This window comes from Strix uralensis, chromosome 1 (assembly GCF_047716275.1).
Source record: "Strix uralensis isolate ZFMK-TIS-50842 chromosome 1, bStrUra1, whole genome shotgun sequence".
In the NCBI taxonomy this organism is placed as follows: Eukaryota; Metazoa; Chordata; class Aves; order Strigiformes; family Strigidae; genus Strix; species Strix uralensis.
The window spans coordinates 25851401-25872982 of NC_133972.1; the positions used below are offsets into that span (position 1 = coordinate 25851401).

Sequence of the window (21582 nt, forward strand, 5' to 3'; positions counted from 1 at the left end):
AGTGTTCCAGCCCCCTGATCACCTTTGTCGCCTCCTCTGGACCTGCATGTGCAGGTCCATGTCCTGTAAATTAATTAAGACCATCCCAGGAAGGAAGCTTCTCTTTAACCAAACACTTGTAGTCCTCTACAAGCGTCTTTGCATCTTCCAATAAAGTTCTACAACACAGTGCTGTATTTTGGTTTTAAATGAGTCTTCTAAACATCAGTCTAATCCAATAACCATATTCATTAAAACATCAAAAAAAAAAAACCCAACCTGTCTGCTAAAACAGAAGGAACATACTTTCAGTCATACCTTTTACATCATAGTATCTAGCCCTGAAGTGGAGACAAAGGATCTCTACTGGATAGATGTATGTTTTCTCTTACTACTCCAGCTAGAATTTAAGGTAGAACCTCATTGTTTCAGTAGAGGTAATGCAATTCCTAGAGTCTAAACGTAAAAATCCAAGATGTCCCAGTCCAAAATTTTCCGAAAAACAACCTTTCCATGTCAAATTATCAGCAACAAAAGCTATCAAAGTTGTTTCTGTGCATCAAGCTCAAAGGGAGTATCAACCCTCCAAGAGCAGCCATAAAAACTTTCCTTCCTTGGATACTACACATGGTCACTGACTCCAATTTCACCTTGTTATTCCTGCAATCCAGGAACAGAAATCCTTGGAAGTACAGAATTTAGTAGAGACAAAAAATCTTGAGCAAGTTTAATTCTTCTGTTCACACAAAAAAGAATTACTTGTGGGTTGAGTTTTTGTTGATGTTTGTTCTCAGTATATACCATCTATTATTTTACATGGGGTTTATGTATCTTTAAATATACATAAACCCCAAGATTTTGCAATCAATGTGAAATGAGTGTGGAAAGCTGAGGCATCATAAAATATCCATAAATACTAAGTCAAACTATTAATGTTAGTATCTACATTTTAAGTAGAAAGCATTCACTAGAGAAAGAACATACTGCTTCCTGTTATGAAGTGATGCCTCATTAGTGAGCAATACAAGTTTCTTTCCAAATAATGTCTTTATGTTTATTTCTAAAATTATTTCAAGACAAAGTAAGGTAAACCATTAGATGATTTGGAGAAATCTAATGTGCTTCAAACCAATTCAGGATTACCCATTCAGATTGAGTTGGAATGCCAAAGGAGTGTGACAGTATATTGCCGAAACAAAACCAGGCTTAACCAGTCTCTCCAGCAAAACACTTGTAACTTTATAGAAGAGCAGCTCTAACAGCCACTTACGTGCTTTTGTTTCATCTCATGCCAATCTTTCTAATAGCTTACTCAAACTCCTCTAATTTTAGGAAAGTCAATTAAACACTGGGTCTCTAGACACTGTTTCTACAGTGGTTTTCCTCCACCTGCTTCAGCTGCAGATTAAACATGCAAACATACATATACACAAAAAAACCTAATCTGGATTTACACAGAGGTGTTGCAACATTAGGCCTTTAAAAATGCATAGTTCAGCTCAAGGTATTATTTCTTCCTTTCTGTGATCACATTTATAACTACAATCAAAATAAGGAATTTGCAAATCTACTTACCCCTTTATTGGCAGCAATGCAGCATTCTGCTATTCTCAGCCAAAGACGAGGGTTTGAGTGATAAACCTGGACTGCCTCAATGAGGCATTCAAAGGCAGCTAAAGGCCTCCCAATATGCAAGAGCTGAATTCCACAATTGTAGAGCAACTCATACCGTTTGTTAGTCAGTAGCGTACACATGGGTCTCCCTGAAAATTTTTTACCTGCAGAAGAGGATTACATCATATTGGATGTGCAGCTCAGGAGAGCAGAAAGCATAACTCTGGGAGGAGAGGAAGCTGTGGGAAACACCCAAAAATCCCTTTCATTGCAGAAATTCACTAGCCTCCCTCTGTAAATAAATTCCTTCCCCAAAGCTGATACCAAAGACAGATTAACTGTATTCTTAATAAAGGTTGAAGTACATTAAACGCTAACCATTTATGTTCCTTGTCACTCAAGCTAAATGTCATATTTATATTGAATCCCAGATTTGTGAGAATACACATCTTCGTTACTCATATAAATTCCAGAAGAAAACTACTTTGCTGTTAACAAGCATAAAACATTTGCTGTCTTCACACTGGTACCTAAGACTGCACTTAGGTACGGGGCCAGGGGAAGAATAGGAAAAACAGTAGAATGTGTGATAGTAACTAGATTTTAAAGTAGTTAAGAAATTATCACTTCATTGTGAAATCATTTATTGGGAAGAGAGAAAAACCTTAAGTATTATTAATCAAAGCAAGAAAACTTATTATAAAGTTTATTTTCTTGTCTTTTGTATGCTTAAAACAAAAGTAGATGGATAAAACTAACCATAAAACTAAACAATAGATCAACATTTCTCACACATGTCTTGGAATTGTTCAGTAAAAGAGTTTGAGAAATACACGACCTTCCAAATGCTAATTTAACAGTATTGCACTCCACATTTTCTGTATCTTCCAAGTTTAAAAAAAAAAAAACAACCCCCAAACAAAAAACAAACACACCCCCTCCATCCTTCAGATCCTGATGATTCTACCTACTGTCACAGCAGGACTACAAGTAACATTTTTAATGATAATAGGTCACGAAAACTTCATTTTGTCATATCTCCCTGACTGATGGTCAAAGACTACAAACGAGAGAAGAAATTGCCCCAGCCCCATAGCACATCAAGGAAAACAGCAAAAAAACCCCATATTTAATCATCATCTATTTCTGGCAACAGCAACTATACTCTGAAATCAAGTCACAATAAAAATTCTTACCCTCCTTATCCTGTCCTCTGCAGAGAGATGGAACAGGAATTTTGCTGATAATTACTGAAAGCTTCTATTCTCTTGTTTCTTGATTCACCCACCCCTCTTCCATCACCTTTTTTCACCTCTTAGAAGTCTTACCTGGATCCGAGCTGCCCGTTCCTAGCTGTGCACATGCATTATCGTTTTCTTGCAAGGCTTTTTTAAAGTAAAAAATTCCTAAATTGTGCTTTCCCATTGCAAAGTGGATGCAGCCAAGATTGTTCCAGAACATACACCTTAAGCATTCACCTGAGAGAACAGCAAAGGACCATTTTCATAAAGTGAAAAACATCACTGAGCCCATAAAATGCTCCCACCACTCTTCCCACGGGTCAGCATATTATGCTGGTTTATCTAACATGTTCTTCAGCAAGATGTTAATTGATTATGCAGTTATGTCCCTGCCTCATAAGCATTTTAATAATCTATATTTCTGTATACCATTCTAGTTCTCTTGGATAGTTCACCTGAAATGACCTATATATAAGCAGCCACAGACCTCCAGATTTTGTGCACCATATTCTAGAAGAGCCAGGTATAAAGCCAATCTGACAGTTTGCAAGTTGAAGTAAGTTCACCTGGAGGTTTTCATAGCACTTATCGTGCAAGCACTTCCAGTTTTCTAACAGATGGCTCTTGTAAAATGGAAATTCTCAAATGATGTTACTTGCCTAAGTTTTATAAAATAAACAAATATGTCAACCTAAACATACAAGCAGGAAATGCACTCTCCTTCCTAACTATATCATGTTCAGGTAACACTGTAAGAAGTTCCTTCTAAATAAGGACAGAAAATTAAAACTTTTGACTTATCTGCTGGTAACTGAAGCTTTACAGGGTTACCATTGACAAAAAAGAAAAAAACCCCACACCCTAAAAATCCAGACAACCAAGAAACAGACCATTAACAAATTAACTAAACATTATTTTAATCATAATCTAGCAAGACTATTAAGTGAACATTCTACTGTGCAAAAAAGCCAGTGCAAAAGTTATATCAAAGTAAATCTTAAGTTAAAGATAACTTTAAGCATAAAAATGCTCAGAAAGGTAAGTTACAGTAAATTCTAAATTAAGTGTCAAAATATGTCAGAATAGGCATTATGACAAATATTTTGAATATTTTCTATAAAACTTATTTAAGATAAGAAGTTTAAAAAAATTTACTCAGAGGGTCAACTCTGCAACTTCTATCACCCAATTGCAATCTGTGCAGCAGTATCTACTAGATGAAAGATCTTACAGCACAAAAAATTAAGAGTGCTATCACAAAACCAGCACTGAACATAGAAAAGAAATTCAGTAGTTTTACAGTACAAGTATTTTTTGAAATCCTAACTCTCTACTGCCACAAGTTTCCTCTCCATATTTTTCAACTGATGTTTTAAACAGTCAACTAAAATCTCAATATTTTTAAATAACACCATATACAGTGAGTGTGTATATACACAGCATATATATTTATAGTATATAGATAACTTCTATATCTAAAAAATTACACACATTTATGTGCTGTTACATTTCTGTGCATGTCTACACATATATACTTTCTAGATAGAAAAGTAACTTAAAATGGCATACAACAGAAGTCAAACTCTAACACTTCATGAAACATTTGCATTTCCCCCACAATCATCCTTACAACTGCTATAGTCTCCTCTCCGAGTACAATCTGAAATCTCATTTCTAGACCTAGTAGGTTGCCTTTTGCTTCATGTCTTGATTTAGAGACCCAAATATGAGCCTTGCAAATACTACATTTACACCTTCACAAGTATGTTTTCATAGACAAACACTGCATTGTCTGGAAGAACATTCAATGAAAAACACAACAGTGTTACCAGCACAACAGGAAACATGAAAATATATCCAGCATATAAACCCATGGCATTCAGGGCCTACTCCCTCAAGTAATCATTAATATGCTTAAAATTAACAGGACTAGTCGTTGATCTTATACTACACATTTAAGTACTTGCAGGATGAAGGTTTTCTATTTTACCTGTTTTCATGAAGCCTGGATGTTCAGCAATGTTTGCACTGTTTAAAAGTTTGACTGCTTTACGATAATTGCCCCTCAAATATTCAAAATTGCTCTTAAGAAAGAGAGAAGGAGCTGACTGTGAAGGAGAAAACAATAGTTAATTATCTCATGATTTCTACTGCTAGTGTTAAATCACTCCACAAACAGCTTGCCTCTGCTGCCATTTTAATATACATGGGCTTAGGCCCTAATACTTTCAAGAAGCAGCATTTCTTTTGTTGAGCCAATGATTAACACTTACCTCTTCTGAACTACAAAACTATGCATACTCTTTTTACTGCTCTAAAACCCAACATTATTCTAGAGAACTCTGTCATGGCAAAGGCTAAGTGCAGAGGATCTCCTTTTTGTTTAAGAGGATCTTTCTCCAACCTGTCTTCTAGTACACTCCTCCCCAAGTTTCCCTCCCTGCAGAGTTCAACAACCTCCTCCTGGGCTGTGATCTTCCTGGTCTGCCAACAGAGACCTCATGATCCAGAAGGATTTCTGTCAAACTAGCAGCTGTTGAGACTGGCAACAAAAGGGAAGTGCTCTCCTCCCATTCCCTGCTCCTCAGTTAATGTAGAATTTATCTGGGATGGTGGACGTAATTCTGAGTTGAGAACTCCTATATAAAAAAAGAAACTGCTTTCTAGCAAGAGGTAAGCTTCCAAAAAATTTCAACAAAAAGAAAAAGCCCAAAAAATTGTATCCCAGAATTGATCTTTTGTGAACTGGTTTAAACCACTGCCAACATCAGAAGTTTGTAATACCCTTAACATTTATAGTAGACTAAAACTTGCTTTGCACTGCTTAAATTATAAAGCAAACTGAATCTGTTTATTAACTGCTTATTATCTGTTTCAGTGTTATTTTGGTATCATTAACAATAAAGTGCATTTTTCTGAGCAACTGAGAACAGTGCCAATAAGAAAATTCTACTTTAATTATGCTTGCAGAAAAGATATTACCCAACTGACTACGTTATTTCAGACATCCATCCTCAATAAGACCTTTCTTTGTAAAGGAAGTCAGGAAATTCAGTTTTAAGATAGAAGACAGGTCTAGACTAGAAAAACAATAGCCTTAAGAATACTTACATTCCCAGCTGTATTCATAACAGACTTGATCTCCCTTTTGCATGCTTTTAGTGACTTCATCTGGATATAGGCTCTCACCTTATACTGTTAAAAAATTAAATTTGTTAAATAGAAAACAATAACTTGTGCAGGTTTGCAAGATGAACCGTATCTAGAGATTTATTACAGAATATTTTATATACATCTTAAAAATAGTTAGTAAAAAGCTGTTCAAAAAGTCTTCCTAAAAAAGAAATTCTATTCAGACTTTCAACAACTTACAGGCTTCGTATTTAGAGTAAGCAGATTCACATTTTGTTCAATGGTCAGCAGCTACTCCATATTCAAACACAGATATTAGCACTTAAAATGATAAGCTAAATAAAATAACCTAATCTTTTACTCCCAGACATGTACCTACTAAACTGAACATGCCAATAAGTGAATGATGATAGAGAAGCATTTTGTTTCTTCATATATTCTTCCACAGAATGGTACAGTGAAATAAACCTTCAGCTGATTTAGACTGTTGGAGGCCTAACAGATAAAGTCAGTGCAGCTAACTTAATTTTAAAAAAGCTAACATAATTTTAAAAAATTATGATAAACTGCAGGGACTGAAATAAGGGGTTTGTGTTGGGTCAGTTTTTTCTGTACATGGATCTTACAAAAAGGAAGATCTAGATAAATTCATCCTTTTGTTTTACAACATGAAATTCAAGGAGAGACAGTATCATAATTCATGCTGAACTAGATTTGAAGCAGATGGCATTCGGTTTTAAGAAAAACTTAACTAATGTTCTTATATAAATAATATGCAGACACTTACCTGATGTATCTTAGATTTAGCAACTTCTATTAAAGCTCCACTCTCAGCTTTTTGATTTGAGGAATCTTTATTTGTATTATTACCTGACTGAGTATCAAACAAATAAAGAGAATCAGTCACCTTTTAAATTCAGTTTACAGATTTTTTCATAAGCTATTTTTATCAATCTCACATGAAGGAAAAAAAATAAGTATTTAATAGTCAAAAAATGCACATCCCACCAAACAACTTTATCAAAATTCACGAACAACTACACCAGTCCATGAAGAGCAGAATTCTCTATTAATATTAGTGCTATGCTATGTTGCTCTGCAGTTGAGGTATGTTAAGAGTTGTCTTACCCAGAAGGATGATATGCACATTCTAGTCTCTCTTTAATATTTCCTTCAGTAAAATGACTATATACTTAAAGTTAAAATGTTAATTACCTTAAGCGTGACATTCCATCAACAGGAAAAGACTGAAGTGTCCTCTTCACTTCCAAGCCACTACTTATTCTACTGATTTTTCCAAAGCACACATACAAAAGATTCCATTTGAAAGTATGTCTCATACTTTCAGATGCTATGTAACAAAGATGTTTCATTTCCCATACTATGGTATGCAATTGCAATTCCTCTCTGACACTGACTTCCCTTTCAAACTTAGGGTCTCCTATAGTCATAATCCAAGACAAACAAGGAAACCTGTGTATGTTTGACTCTGAAGACAACAGTTTTTCCAACTTAAAAAACAATTCTTAGCTCCTTAGAAGTAAGAGAAAAGGGTGAAAGAGAGGGAATAAGCAGCTCCTGTATACAATTAACTCAGTTATTAACATGTATAAGTTGCTGTCTGAATATACAGGTGATCTAACACAGTGTTATACTTTAAAATTATTTTAGAAGAGCAATTTTGGATTGAGATAAAGCATACTTCTGACAAAGACTTTGTGGTATTCATATGGTTTTAAGCTTACCTCATTTTTTCCATTCTTGCTGTTATTGTTGCCCTGTGAAATCATTTTTTCCAGAACAGCAAGCAGATGCAAGGCTTTCTCAGCTTGGTAAGTTAGCAGGTATAAGTCTACAAGCAAGAAGCACACAGCCTGGGCAAACTTCTCTTCTGTATGAAGCAAAGTAGCAAAAATTATTTTACACCTCTAATACCAATCCCTTCAAACATGACTGAAGAAAAAAAATTGACTATAAAGTGCATCTATGCAATATTATGAGAAAAATCAATATATTACATAAGAAAAAAGCCACAGACATCTACGCAATGTATATAAGCACATATACTAAAAAACAAAGGTGATTCATTCAAATAGCATCAGCATAAAAGCATAGACTAAGGACAGCTTAACAAGTATTTCGTGTTTATAGATTTTGAGAATTGGTTTAAGCACCAAAGATCCAGTGTCTAAATAGACAGATAGAGCCATATGCATATGCAGAATCCCACAGAACCTGAAAGGATTCTACACAAACACATTTCTGCTTGGCTGGTTTCACAGAGTAAGTCCCAAACAGGCATACTGAAAACTTGAAGGAATTGAAGCAGAGAAATGGTAGCATTTACTTAATTTACTGAGACACACACACACACCCCTCAGCCTTGTCACCTCTGAAGCTCAATGAGGATTATGAAGTTATTTCATACAAATATGGCAATTCCACTACACAGGGTGCCACAGCTCATAAAAGATGGAAACTTTATATTCTGATGAGCACATACCATTATCCATGACCTAATGCAAGTACTTAAAAATGTGAGTGCCCTGCCAAATACACACCCACCCATGAAGTTGTCTGATGACTCAAAATACCAGATTTTAAACAATTTGATTAGCTTTGACATCTTATTTACATAAATACCTTTTAAAGTTGTCAAAACCCCATTTTCAGTTTCATTATATTTGTCTGCTAAATGTCTCTGGAGTACCTTCCACTCAAAATCAATTGTTGTCCTTGATATAAGTAAAACATACTCTTCATTCCAAAACCTACCTACTGCTTTAGAACTGTATTAGGCAAATTACAAATCACTTGTCTGATAGCGAGAAAGAATGAATGATCTTTCTGTAGCTATTGCATGAACAAAACCCTTCTGTCTACATACCAAAAGGCTCTATAAATTGGTACAGCTTCTCCCCAACTGATATAGCTTCAGTATACTGACGCAGATGATACAAAATAACAGCTTGATTGTAGTACAACATACTATTTTCAACATCATCTAAACCATCCATTTCTTCAACAACAGAGTGAACCTGAAAAAAACCCACTTGTTTCATTAAACTTTCAATACCTATGATTTTAAGAAGTGTCAAATGTTTTAAAAAATATTCCAAAGGTATTAATCCATCTAAAGATAGATCAGTAAGAGTTATAAGCTAATAAATGTTATTGTTGTTCCACATAAATCCAGCAAAAAATTTACAATGAAATAGAAAGCTGACAATTGAGTGGTAAAGTTACATTTCACTTTTTTTATTTCGCAAACTATTTCAGATTAAGGAACTTCCTATTAAAAGAACATAGCAGGTATTCCTATGGTTATAATCTCTAAAACTTTTCAGCTTCAGATCAATTTCAACAATAACTAAAACCATAAACCATAAAACCAGTTTCCTAAATGATTAAAGACTCAGGTTTACAAATAATGTTATTTCCTTATTCTTTTATTAAATCTAGGGGACAAGAGGCAGAAGTTTTATTCCTATTTCACTGGAAGATCTCACCACCATTAATAATACTCAAAATCAAGCACCATGTCAATATGTTTGCACTACCTGGTTCTTCAGCTGGTTGAGAGTTTGTCTCAAATTGTCTGTTGTAGTCTGGTTACTTTTACAGAACTCTGCAACAGCAGTATTCAAAGTTATTTTGTAGTCATCTTTGTTTATGTCTTGAAGGGTATTTAGGTGTTGTAAACAAGCATCATAGTTTCCAGCCTGGAAATTGCACACATATCAGAAACATGCATTAGAAGATACAAAGTTTAAATGAGCAAGCTACAAAGTTTTAATGAAAGCATCATCTGTAAGTTTAGAGAGCAAAGGAGTATGTCTTTCATCACAGCAAGTGAAGCAAACTAAACGTCTACCCACATACTTCATTATTTATGCAGATTAATATGTATGAGAAGTAAGTCTAAAAGTTGCAGACATATACAAACTTCAAAGAGAATTTTGTGGAGGAAGGCTAAATGGAGTAGTCCATTATAAACAGATGTTTCCAAGAAAAGTGTTATTCTAATTTCTCTTCATTGCATTATTTTGAGTTTCGAGATTCTTTCTTTCCTCAGTTTTCACACTCTTTCCCCATCACATGTACGTTGAGGGGCTGCAGTTGCATACGTAAATCCCAGCCCATCACTTTGTGTTCATTCTTCACGTCATCTGGAGACACTGTGAGTTACAACTTAGTCTGTGGAAGTTGGCTTAAAACAGGTTGAAAAAAAGAGGGTGTCACTTTCCCAGTACAGGTTTAAATAATATTTTTACAAGTTTTAGCTGTTGAATGAAGTATTCAATCACCTACGTATGCCTAAACTGAAACTAGGACCCAAGCAGGATGCTCCTCTGAGGTGCGATTTGAACAAGAAATCCCTTTTGACCTTGGGAATAAGCAAGGACTTCAGAATGGCTCACCTGCTTTCAGTTTTAGTCTTTCCTGTGTTTGTGCAGGAGAAATTTAGTGGCATCGTAGAATGAAAGAGAACTCCAGACTCTTTCAATTATGTTAAGCCTAAATGATCCTTCACTCTCTGCTGTTCAATTCCTATACAGGAATAATCACCTTCACCTCTTCCATATGAAGGTTACTTCCAATCTGGTCAATCAGATAAGCAAATTCGTTTCCACCTCTGTCAACGCTTCACAATCAAAAGCTATGCTCTTGAGTATCACGATCGCTCTCCACTTCCTCCTCCTTTGTAAGTGCTGTTCCATGGAGCTTCTCCTGGGCTCCTGCCTAACTTCCTCTATTAAAGGAAGAATTACAACACAGAAAGGCTCTGTGGTCCTTCTGCTCTTCCTGAGAAAGTTGCCATTCTGCAGCTACTCTCAACAGAACCATCCCAGTTCCTTCAGTCTCCTGTGAAAGCACAGTTAGACAATTTACAGAGAGATGTAGCAGGACATTGACATGCTGTATTTCCACAACTCTCAAGTATCAACAGCATGGATTGCCTAGTGATCATGTCCATAAACAGGGGGACTTGCAACCCAACTGCTGGCAACCTCTTTAATTGAGATGGTTCATCTCCCAATGATTTTCTTCATGTGTTCACACTCAGAGCTTCTCTTCAATGGGAGTAGCTTTCAGATCACAGCAACAAGGTTTCCAACCACGCTTGGACTAAAAACCTTGAACCCTTAAATGCTCAGCTTATTTTATGATGTTTTTCCTCAGCTAACAGCCTTTTACTCCATTCTGCTAGACAGAATATAGAATACACTATACAATTTCACAGTAATTCTATCAAGACTGAAATTGGAAGTGCAATATGATAAGGCAGCATGCAAGGCAGTCCACAAAGCTATTTACAGCAACTCAGTAGCAAGCAAAATTGACAAAAAAAGGCACCAGATTAATTCTGCTCACATCTGTCACCACCTCACAACTCCATGAATTTAGCAAGTTCTTAAAGCAAGAAAAAAAAAAAAAACAAAAGAGATAAACAAGATACAACTGGACCAGTATAGAACTAAAGCTGAAGTAATCAACAGATCAAAAGTATTTAAGGCATGTAGATCTGTGGGCAAGGTGGAAAACAGACAACCCTTTCATGTGCCTTCCGTTCTCAGGATCAAATGCCAATAAGTAAAGTTATTGTAAAAGAGTAATTGAGCTAGAAAGCACTCAAGAAGACATCCGTGAACAACATCAGCTGTAGTCAGTTTAAGGACCATGTAACCATACGCCTCACGTAACAACATTCCAGACAAAATAAAAGTAATGAGTGAAACATACAGGCAGGAATCTCAAAAGACAGTATTTGAATTCTTCCCCTGATCTATTTAACACATCCAAAACTGAATTATGCAAGGCATTGTGGAGATAGAGAGACAACAATTAAAAGGAAAAGCAATTACACTTCCTGTCACTTGCCACACTAAATAAAATTAGGAGACAATACAAAGAAAGAAGTAAACAGAAAGACCTGGTAACTGAATTTTAACACACAAAAAATCTTCCACGAAACACAAAACAGGTAGTAAATACTGCCTGTAGGTATTATGTGTTGAAGAATATGTTTTAATGTAAAGTCACAAAACAGTATAAAATGCTTTTTGTGAAAGAATACAGCAAGATAATAAAACAAAAAAGGTTTGTTTGGTTGCTGTTTTTTAAATAAATGTAGTGCCTTTAAGCTCTTTAATACAGTATTTTTAGCTTGAAGCAATCAACTCTTCAGAGAGATCCTGCATTTCCAACACTGATACGGAATAGCAGCCTGCTACTTCAAATTAACTCATTATACAGCTTTTAAGGCTACTAAGTTTTGAGAATCAAGATTAAAGGTGCTCTTGCACACTTCATTAAAGCATCCTCTTCAGTCTTCTCACACCATAGCAGACAGAAGATGCATGCACTGGCTTTGTAATACAACTGTGCTACTTTTGATATAATATCCTGCTAATACATTTGCAACTGTACTAAGAAAACAGGAAAAATAATTATATAAGCTCATTTAGCAGTTAGGTGGTAAATCAGAAGTCTCAGAGTTTGACTGTCTTACCAGAAAAGCTTGTAATGCACTGCTTGACAGTTCCTTTTCCTGATCAGTAATCCCAGAAGTACCCACTCCTTCATGTTTCTCAGTACCTTGATCTGTAAAGTGGATAGAAGATTACAAGAAGGTTTGCAAATGTGATGACAGCTATTCAGCTTAAAAATGCTGTTTCAAGATCCTCCTGCCAGTACAAGTAACTTTCCAGATAACTGCAGCACTGTCTTCCTACTACACTAAAATATCTCAAGTTATCCTATACTTCTACTGAATTCCTCTCCATAAAATGGAAATATAATAATCCTACCTAAATTACTGTGCTCAATCAATAACCAAAGTCCTGCAAGTTAATTGACAATGTATACATTTTAGATTTATCTTTAAAACTGCAACTGCATACTAGGATTGTCTTTATTTGCACAAAAACTAGCAGTGAAGTCTACACATCATAAAATAAGTACCACACTGGGTTAGATGAAAAACCCATGCATCCTGTATGCTGCTTCCTAAACAGCAAGCAAGGAATGCTTTAGGGAACAACATAATAAACCAAGAGCAAAGACTGGAACTTCCACCCAGCTCCCTGCTTTAAAAGAATAAGTCTCCATAAATAAGAGACTGCAAGTGAACCATCGTTGCTAATAATCAATGATGGACCTGACATATTTTTAAAAACCCTCTACACTTTTGTACTCTTAAGTATACTCCATCAAAATGCTATCTAGTGATTATACTGCAAGACACGAGCAAATGCTGCCTATTCACTTTTTCAACCTCACTCCCAATCTTGCAGATCTTTCTTTGAATCATCTCTCTTCCGAGGCGAGCAGGAACAGTTTATTCTGCATCTTCCTCACATGTTTTTCCCAGAATTTTCTCCAGTTCTACTATATCCTTTTCCAGATTAAGACAAGCATGCAGCAATTATGATGGTGGTCCCTTTGAGCATTTATATAGCAATATAATAAGGTTTCAATTGTCTTTAGTTTCTTTTACAAAGAATTCCTAATGTTGTACCTTTCAGTCACTATTGAACACGTTTTTCAGAGTCTACCGAACCCTTCTGTCATCACGTAATTAACAATTCAGTGAAGTTGCATTAAAAACCAGTATAGACATTCCATGTTAAAGAAGCTGAAAAAACCCCACCAAACCTTTCCTTGTACTGAACACAGGCTACTGGAGGAAAAAAAAATTCAACTCAAACCACCACACAACCACCACACCAGACAGCTTATTTCTAGGAGCATTAACTCATATGCTAGAAGATGCAAACATCATTTAATGTTTGTGAAACAAAGACTTTATAAATGAGCAATGGTTGCCACTTTTGCAGAAAATTATTTCTTGAATTTTGCAGTGGAAGCTTTGTTCTAACCCACCTTTTCCTATCTTAATAGGCTAGGCAGGCTTTGTAAAGTCAATGTCTTCTTTCTCTTCCCTAGAATTCATAGATGTAATGCAAACTCTGCTAATTTTGTTTTACTTTGAACAAATGAAAACACTTATCTGTGAGCTCCACTGCAAAATCCATTCCTCATCATTACCAATATACCTGGATCATCTGCTACTGACTATGAAAATTTACAAATATAAGACAAAGAACAAGGGGCAACCAAACCTCAGAAGACTCACCAATTAACATCCACAGTAGGAATAAAGCAAATTTAGTAATCTATTCATAGTTTGTGCTTGCTGCTGGGAAGATAGCGAGATCCCTTCCATTGCCTTATGCAATAACACATTTGAGCAAGAACTGTAAATATTTTGCTGTAATTCATCCTGCATCAAGATGCCAATGAAGTTGAGCCCTTAAAATCTCAACAATCTTACACCTGCAAGTTACAAAGTTACACTGTGATTTAGACAAAATTCAGGCCTCAGCACTTTCAGTACTCTGGAGGGATGGATCCTCAGGGGACTACAAACTGCACACACCTGCAGTAACATCTGACTCTGCATAAGGCACTGATCAACCCCACTTGGCACCACCTTTTCCTTGAAAGGAAGGAAAGAAAATTCAAACACAAAAACACTCAGAAAATTTTTGATGCACCAAGGTTTTCCACAGCAGAAGAGGAAAGGAAGAAGCACCTCTCCTTCCAGCTAAATATAGACTAGATCTGATTCCTGCTCTAAATCTTGTGGTTGTACAACTGAACAGATCCAACAATCTCTAGAACAGCAGCGAATAAGGAAACACATCTTCCTTCAAACTTTCACACTAACAGTTACATTATCTGCTTTACTTGCTCAGCATGCCTTTCAGATTATGCTAGTAAAAGTAACCATAGTGTGGAGACTTGAGACTCTACAACTTTTGAAGCTGATAACGCTCGGTCTGGTCAAGAGGTTCCTCGCATACAGGTTTACCTAGCAGAGTGCCATCAACTACCGAGTGCATTACTGATTACTGCCATTGTATGCAAGTTCGTGAAACCAGCACCTCAAACGAAGGTGGGCTTATGGAAGTCTGAATCCTGAAGTAAAATGTCTTAAGTGAAAGATAAACCAAAGAGACTGTTTTCTAAGTTTGTAAGTGTAATAAAAGCACCACTTATATAGCTGTTTGATGTATTTCCTAGGGAAAAATCCAGACAGGTCTACAAATTTCACAAGGTCTCTAAGTCTGCCAGTACATCAAAAAAGCCAAAAAGAAACTGGGGACTACTTTAAGTAAAAACAGAGCTGTCCCTTCTCCTATAAAGTCAGTTTTATGGCTGTAATCCAATCAACTGCACCTGCTATGACTTGGTAAACAAAGCAGGTTTGCAAAACCTAAACTGGAAGCTTATCGAGAAAGAATAAAACTGAAGTCCAACTGACATAGTTCACAGTATAGCTCTTTCCTTTGAAAAAACAAAACAACAAACTTTTGCTACTCTCTACACTTTTTGCCCAAACACACGTGAAACCTGTTAAAGAAATAAAGGTCCTTCTAATCTACTGTAATCCTGCCACTCTTGTTTAGTCCATGATCTACTGCTTCAGTTGATCTTTACTATTGAGAGATCTCACACGGAGTCTGGTACAAGATACTGAAGAGAATCCGCCAATTCCACTTAAATGGGGGAAGAAAAAAAAGCATTCTTGCTCTCTTGGCTGCAAATGGTGATCAAGTGCTTGCAAATAAAATTATTATTTCCATATTTCTTGAGGCATTTGAAAAATGAAACAGGTAGGTGCATTGTTCCCTGGCAAAACGTACAGCGTGCCACTTGCTCACTCAGATCTAGTGATCTTCAGCATTCTTGCACAGCATGTGGTGTGGGTAACACACAACACGCCAGTCACTACCGACATGCTCCTCTCCATACACAAGCTACAATTATCAGCTGAAATACAAGTGACAGGACTCGATTTACCTCTGTAAATTATATTTACACATGGACCTGTTTAACTTTTCATTCTGTCCAACTTTCACAAGTACAGAGCAACTCTAAAACTAATACTTGTCAGGCTAGCGATGAGGGGCAAAAGGGGCAACCTGGAGAAGGGTGTAAAAATCAGCTGCTCAGATTTTGATCTGGAGGAAGCTGCTGCACTGAGTTTGAAGTTAAAGGAGCAGGAAATTATCTTCCTAGTTACCAATCCTGGGGCTGAGCAGCAGAAACACTATGTCACAGAGGCTTGTTTGCTTTGCACAAGCAGGCAGTTGTTCCTACTGGAGAAGTTACATCCTGGTGGACTGCAGAATTTCGGAAAAACTGGCTCTATGAGAGGAGAACAAGGAAAAGCTGAGACTGCCACCTGAAAAGAAAGACTGCTCTCCTCATCAGCTTATGTGCTGCCACAGCACATAAACAATAAGAAGCTGTATCTCCTACATACACATACCCAAAGACACCTGGAGAATGACTGCAATCATTACCCTTCTCACACCTGTTCTCTATCTCCGAGGTCTGCTGCTCCTGAGCTCTCTTGTTTCTAGGCCCTGTAAATTACATCTTGCATGAACTCTGCTGTTGACACCAGAGCATCTCTGGAATTATTTTTTATTTCCAAACTCTACAGGCAGGGCGATAATCTATTCCTTGGAAGGGGAGGAATCTATCACGAGTCTTGCTCCAAAAGCATTTTGAAGGGTATGAAGACCAGCCAGACCGTTCAGCCTTCACAAGCTAATGACAGTTTGTGGCACCAAGACTACATTTTTCTATGAAGCACTGCACTACTAGTATAAACATTATAGATTTCAGTGCCGTACAATAAAAAGCAAACACTTCTCAGAGGAAAGTTATTTCTAACTAACTGCTGTGAACAAGTATAGTGTGTAGAATACCTTGCCATAGCTCATGTTTTTGATTCATTTGGGCATATGCTTTTCTTTTAAGAAAGTACAAACTGAAAAGTTCCTTCAATACTTCCAAGAACAACAATAACAAGAATATGAAAAACTCAATGCCATTTTTTTTTCTTGAAGGAGATGCTTGCAGTGCTTATAAATACAGGATAGTTTAGTACACATCATTTAGTACAGTACACTAATTTTTCCCACAATCTTTTTCAGATACTGAAATTCATATTAGTATTCAGAGAAAAAATGCTTATGGTGATTTTAAATAATGCTCCCACCACGTAAAACCAACTGAAAAAAAAGAACACAAGCAGATCCCTTTGGCTTTCCTCCACAGCACCCTCTTCCCCATCCCCACTGAGCTGCCATCTGAGGGAAGGGCCTTTCCTGCAAAGAGGACTTCTTGCTTGAAGGGAGATGGACAAGACAGTAGCTTATCAATGTTAATGAGTTACACAGCAACTACACTTGAGATTTGTTTCGAGTGTTTACCAGAGGATGATTTATTTTTTAATCTCTATGATTTCTCTCTAGTCTCTTTTCAGGCCCAGGTTTAGGAAAGACTGATCCCCTGAAACCAAAGCGGCAACTCAGAGGGAATCAGACTGAACTCCAGAGATTAAGTAGCAACACATTTCCCCAGCACCTTCCGAATGCCTCGGTTTAACAAATTAACCCTGAAGCTCAACTTCTGTAGCGGGTATTTAGCTCTAGGAGACACCCACCAATACGTCCATAACTCCCTCCCCACCGAGCCCTTCCAGGCCAGGAGGGTGCAACAGCTCAGCCCCCCTCGCGGAGGGCACGGAGAGCCCCGTTCCCATACGCCCCCGCCTTAACCCGCCCGGCCACAGGCCCACCGGCGGGGGACCTCGTCGGCGCTTCACACCGGCTACACCGGCCGCCGGCGGCCCGCAGTCCTGCCGCCGGGGGGGACTACTTCCTCGGCGGAAGGAAACAGCACAGAGAAGAACGAGTAGCCGTTTCTTCTTCCGCCCGGGACGTACCGGCACTCGCCGCCCCCCAACGGGAGTGGTATCCCTCCGCAGCAGGCGGCCCAGGCCCGAGGAGGGCACGGCGGCCCCCGGCGGCTTCCCTCGCACTCACCCGCCGCCTTGTCCGCCGCCATCTCCCCTGCCGCGCGGTGCGGCCGCGCAGTCAGAGCGCGCCGATAGGGCCGGGGCTCTCCGCGCTGTGCCAAGCGCTGACCGCAACGCCGCCAACCGGCCGCTGTCCCCCGGGACTACTTCGCCGCCACCGCCGCCCTCCGCGCGCCGAGCCCGCCCCGCTGACTGCGCCACTCGCTCCTATTCGCCCGCCGCTTCCGGGTTCCCGGCCGCCTCGCGACGTCCGGCCGTTGCCGGGGGACCGCGCATCTGACGTCAGGACGCCGCAGAGCTTCCCGCCGGGGGGGGGAGGAGGGAGGAGGAGCGCATGCGCGTTGCGCTCCGCCCCGCCCCGGGGGGCCGTGGAGCGGCGGGAACCATGTTGTCGCCTGTCGGCGGGCCCCGGGACAGCGGGGCGCGGGGGAGCGGACTGGGGGAAGGGCGTGGGTTCTTTGTGTGTCGCTGCTTTCCGGTTCTTCCGCGGCACTAAAGCGGTTGGTAAGCGCCGGCCGCTGTCTTGAACGTATTTTTTCTTTCCTGCCCGGTTCAGACGTGCCGGATCCCCTCCGGAGCAGCCAGGGCCGGTAGCTGTGACCCGGGGGCTTCCTTCGGGTGTCACCAGCTGGTGACGAGGAAACCTTCGAAATACTCGCTAGTTTATGTGGATTATCAGCCTGACTACCTTAAGTGTTGTTGAGGTGCTCATCACCATAGTGATTAACGGCGAAAAGGTGCCCCCGTGCCCGCACCCCGAATTCCTCTGCAGGTGCATGTCAGAGCACCGGCTCAGCCCCTCCGGAGAGCCGAGGAAGCCCAGTTTCACGCAGTCTGCGCTGGAGGGCACAGTAACCCTCATCGGACTGAAGACTCCAATTAGCATTTGTTACTGGTGTCATTATCTTTGTCATTAAAGTACCAGACGTGGGTTGAATTACATTGGTAGCATCATAAATATTTAAGATTTTTAAATGTTCACAATGGGGTTCCTGTAAGACACCGCTTCCATAATTTTGCCATCTGTTAATATGGGAACACTCTCATATTACTGCTTCAGATGTGGTTCTCCAAGACTTCCCCCCCCCCTCCTCATTTATTCCTGTTAAACATTGATTTGTTTTTCTCCTTGTGACAAGTCAGTGTGGATCCACCCAATACTGATTAACAGATTCTGCATTACATGATTTTGACCTTGTTGCCAGGTGGACATTTGTCAAGAAAGACCAGATCTGAGGATGAAATTTGTCCTCGGGAAGTCAATGGCAAAACTGATTTAATGGAAGCAGGATGTGTCCCTGTGGTAGGCCTCCAGCTGCCGTGTTTTCCCTACCTCTACTGTCAGGCACCTCAGAGAGGTAAGATTTGTAAGGAAAGGTGATCCTTTGTTTAACGGAGGGATACAGTTGGAAACAAACACACTTTTAGACACACCAGCTCTGAACACCTTGAAACCATCACAGCTTTTAATGAGCCAGGCCCTGCAAAATGAAAGATTCTGGAAACACTACTTCAGGAATTTCAAGAGCAGGATGATTATTTTGTAACTGAAATTCTGAATATTCCAAATTATGTTTAATGACTGCCATTAATCACCGCTTCTCCAATTCCTCTTCACTGAATTCTGATCTTCAGACTTGCTTTTTTATATATAGGAGAGAATCCTGCAATCTTTATTCATAAGTATCTTATTCCAAGTCTCTGAATTTGTTGTATCTTGTAAGAAATAGCTGCTGGCCCAGATCATTAGGCCATATCTGTATTAGAGAATATCTGCCAATAAAGTCCTTCTAATGTGTATATATTTACTAGTGTAATTATTTATGCATGCATGCATTTTATTTAGTTATATGTGTATTTATACACACACACATATATATGTGTAAAACCCGTGCTGTTTTAGTAAGCAATAGACCCTATAAAGGCAAAAGCACTGTACCACTAGTGTAACTGCATATTCTGACTTTTATCAAAAGCAGAAAGTCACCAAAAATCCACCCTGAGTGACAGAGCAAGAATGTCTAACGTGGCCCTGATGTGAACGTACGCTCCCCCTCTCAGGCTCGGTACAGTGTTTATCTCCAGTATCTAAGCAGCAGCCTGCTTGTTCCGGAGCATGCCGCATCAAGATGGGCACCTTGGTCAATCTACTATTCCCTGCTGTAGCTTTTCTTTAACAACCTTGTCAAAGCTCATTCAGCTTCAAGTATGGCAGCCCTGGTATCCAGCTTCTCGTCCCTTCTACACCATGACATCCAGAGCACAGTCACAGGAGTTTGCTTGACCCATCATGCTATGATTTTACCGCAGGGCTTGTTTACCCGAGGGGTACTTACAGCAATCTTTGATATATCTTTCAGCATTGTTTTGCCATGTTTGTGGCTTTTAGTTCCAACATAATTCTTTTTTTCTATTTCTAAGGGATGGACAAGGCAATCTTTGTCAGCTGGCCTTTTTTTCTTTTTTCAGTGTGGATGATTTAAAAAAGCAACTTAACACAAATAAAATCAGGTATTTCCCCCCCTTATTAATTATCAAATCTTAATTGCTTATGTTTGTGAAGTGTACTGAAGGAAGGGAAGAGATACCTGCCCTTTATTACAGTTCAAGCACACTGTCATGCAATCAAAAACGTTGACATTTTTCCTTCCAAAATATTGCGATAGCATCACTACCTCTCTCTAAGGACAGAGGAGAGAGTGTCTTGACTACATATATGTCTAATTTGCATTCTGCCTGAGGTATAACTCACCAAGTGAGCAGATCACAGAAAGGGTCTCTGGTCTCAGTGAGACAGGTACGCCATCTGCTGTGGAAGATGCAGAATGAAATCAAATACCATTTGAGTGAATAAAAAAAGTGTGTGAAAAAAACACTTCTCCTAAAATAGTACCTCTCCTGGAGTTCTGGTTTTTCAGGGAAGAAATTAACACAATTCAGGCCTTTAGTCCAAAACTTAGTTTGAAAAAACAAACATGGTACTGAGATGGGCAGATTTTTCTAGGTCTCTTTTGCCCATTTCTAGGCTAAATCAAAAGAAGCCAAAAGGAGCCAACTGTATTTTGTAATGTGTGAGGGGAGGGGGGTAGGTGTCAGGAGGAATAAGGCATATCTGCTCACACAGAGAGAGTAGTCCCAGCATCTCATTCCTCCCCCGTACAGCACCTTCCGTTAGTAGACTAGAATTACATAAAAGTAGGCCGGGGTTTCCTCTCCAATTTTGGCCTGACAAAGCAAATTTTTCAAGGCTCTTTTTTAAAAGTTTTTGCAGACTCAAAACCAGCACGACAACAATCTCCTACCCAGCCTTGCAGCAGCAGATGTAGATGAACTCTGCACTGATCATATGAACAAGACCTGGCTAGTAGAGGAGAAAATCGGGATTTGCAACATCCCCAATCACTCTCAGACTATGGAAGAGAAAAGAGTATGGCCAGCTCCAAAGAGCTGTGAAAGTTACAACTCTTTTGCCAGATACAACAGTATGGAAATCTCAGCAGCACTTCGTTTTCCTAGCAAATTTCAAAATACAAATAATTTAATACTTTCTCTGCTAATAGGGCTTCCTACCCCTTGCCACTCTAAAGTTTAAAAGCTTGTAACCCCTAGGTGGCACTATACAATAACGTAAAGCGTGTTTAAGTACTATTTTCCCCCTACAGATGAAGTGCTTATTTTAAAATGTAAACTAGTGTAAATTTGAGTGTGTTGAAT

At 38.9% G+C, this 21582-nt stretch overlaps 1 protein-coding gene across 4 annotated transcripts in view; it reads right to left on the bottom strand.

The window, feature by feature from the left end:
- The window catches only part of CNOT10 (CCR4-NOT transcription complex subunit 10), a 35222-nt gene extending 17107 nt beyond the window's left edge, over nucleotides 1–18115 (bottom strand). For 2 of the 4 annotated variants that reach the window (XM_074860648.1, XM_074860637.1), the window contains exons 1-10: nucleotides 17876–18115; nucleotides 12481–12572; nucleotides 9527–9688; nucleotides 8854–9004; nucleotides 7712–7857; nucleotides 6754–6840; nucleotides 5946–6029; nucleotides 4825–4942; nucleotides 2922–3071; nucleotides 1555–1757 (exon numbers count right to left, since the gene is read on the bottom strand). In XM_074860648.1, the coding sequence (XP_074716749.1) occupies nucleotides 1555–1757; nucleotides 2922–3071; nucleotides 4825–4942; nucleotides 5946–6029; nucleotides 6754–6840; nucleotides 7712–7857; nucleotides 8854–9004; nucleotides 9527–9688; nucleotides 12481–12572; nucleotides 17876–17897 (1215 nt within the window). In that variant the 5' untranslated portion in view covers nucleotides 17898–18115. The remainder of the gene's footprint in view (nucleotides 1–1554; nucleotides 1758–2921; nucleotides 3072–4824; nucleotides 4943–5945; nucleotides 6030–6753; nucleotides 6841–7711; nucleotides 7858–8853; nucleotides 9005–9526; nucleotides 9689–12480; nucleotides 12573–17875) is intronic. The other 2 variants (XM_074860668.1, XM_074860659.1) reach the window with 1 other exon arrangement.
- Nucleotides 18116–21582: the final 3467 nt, after the last annotated feature.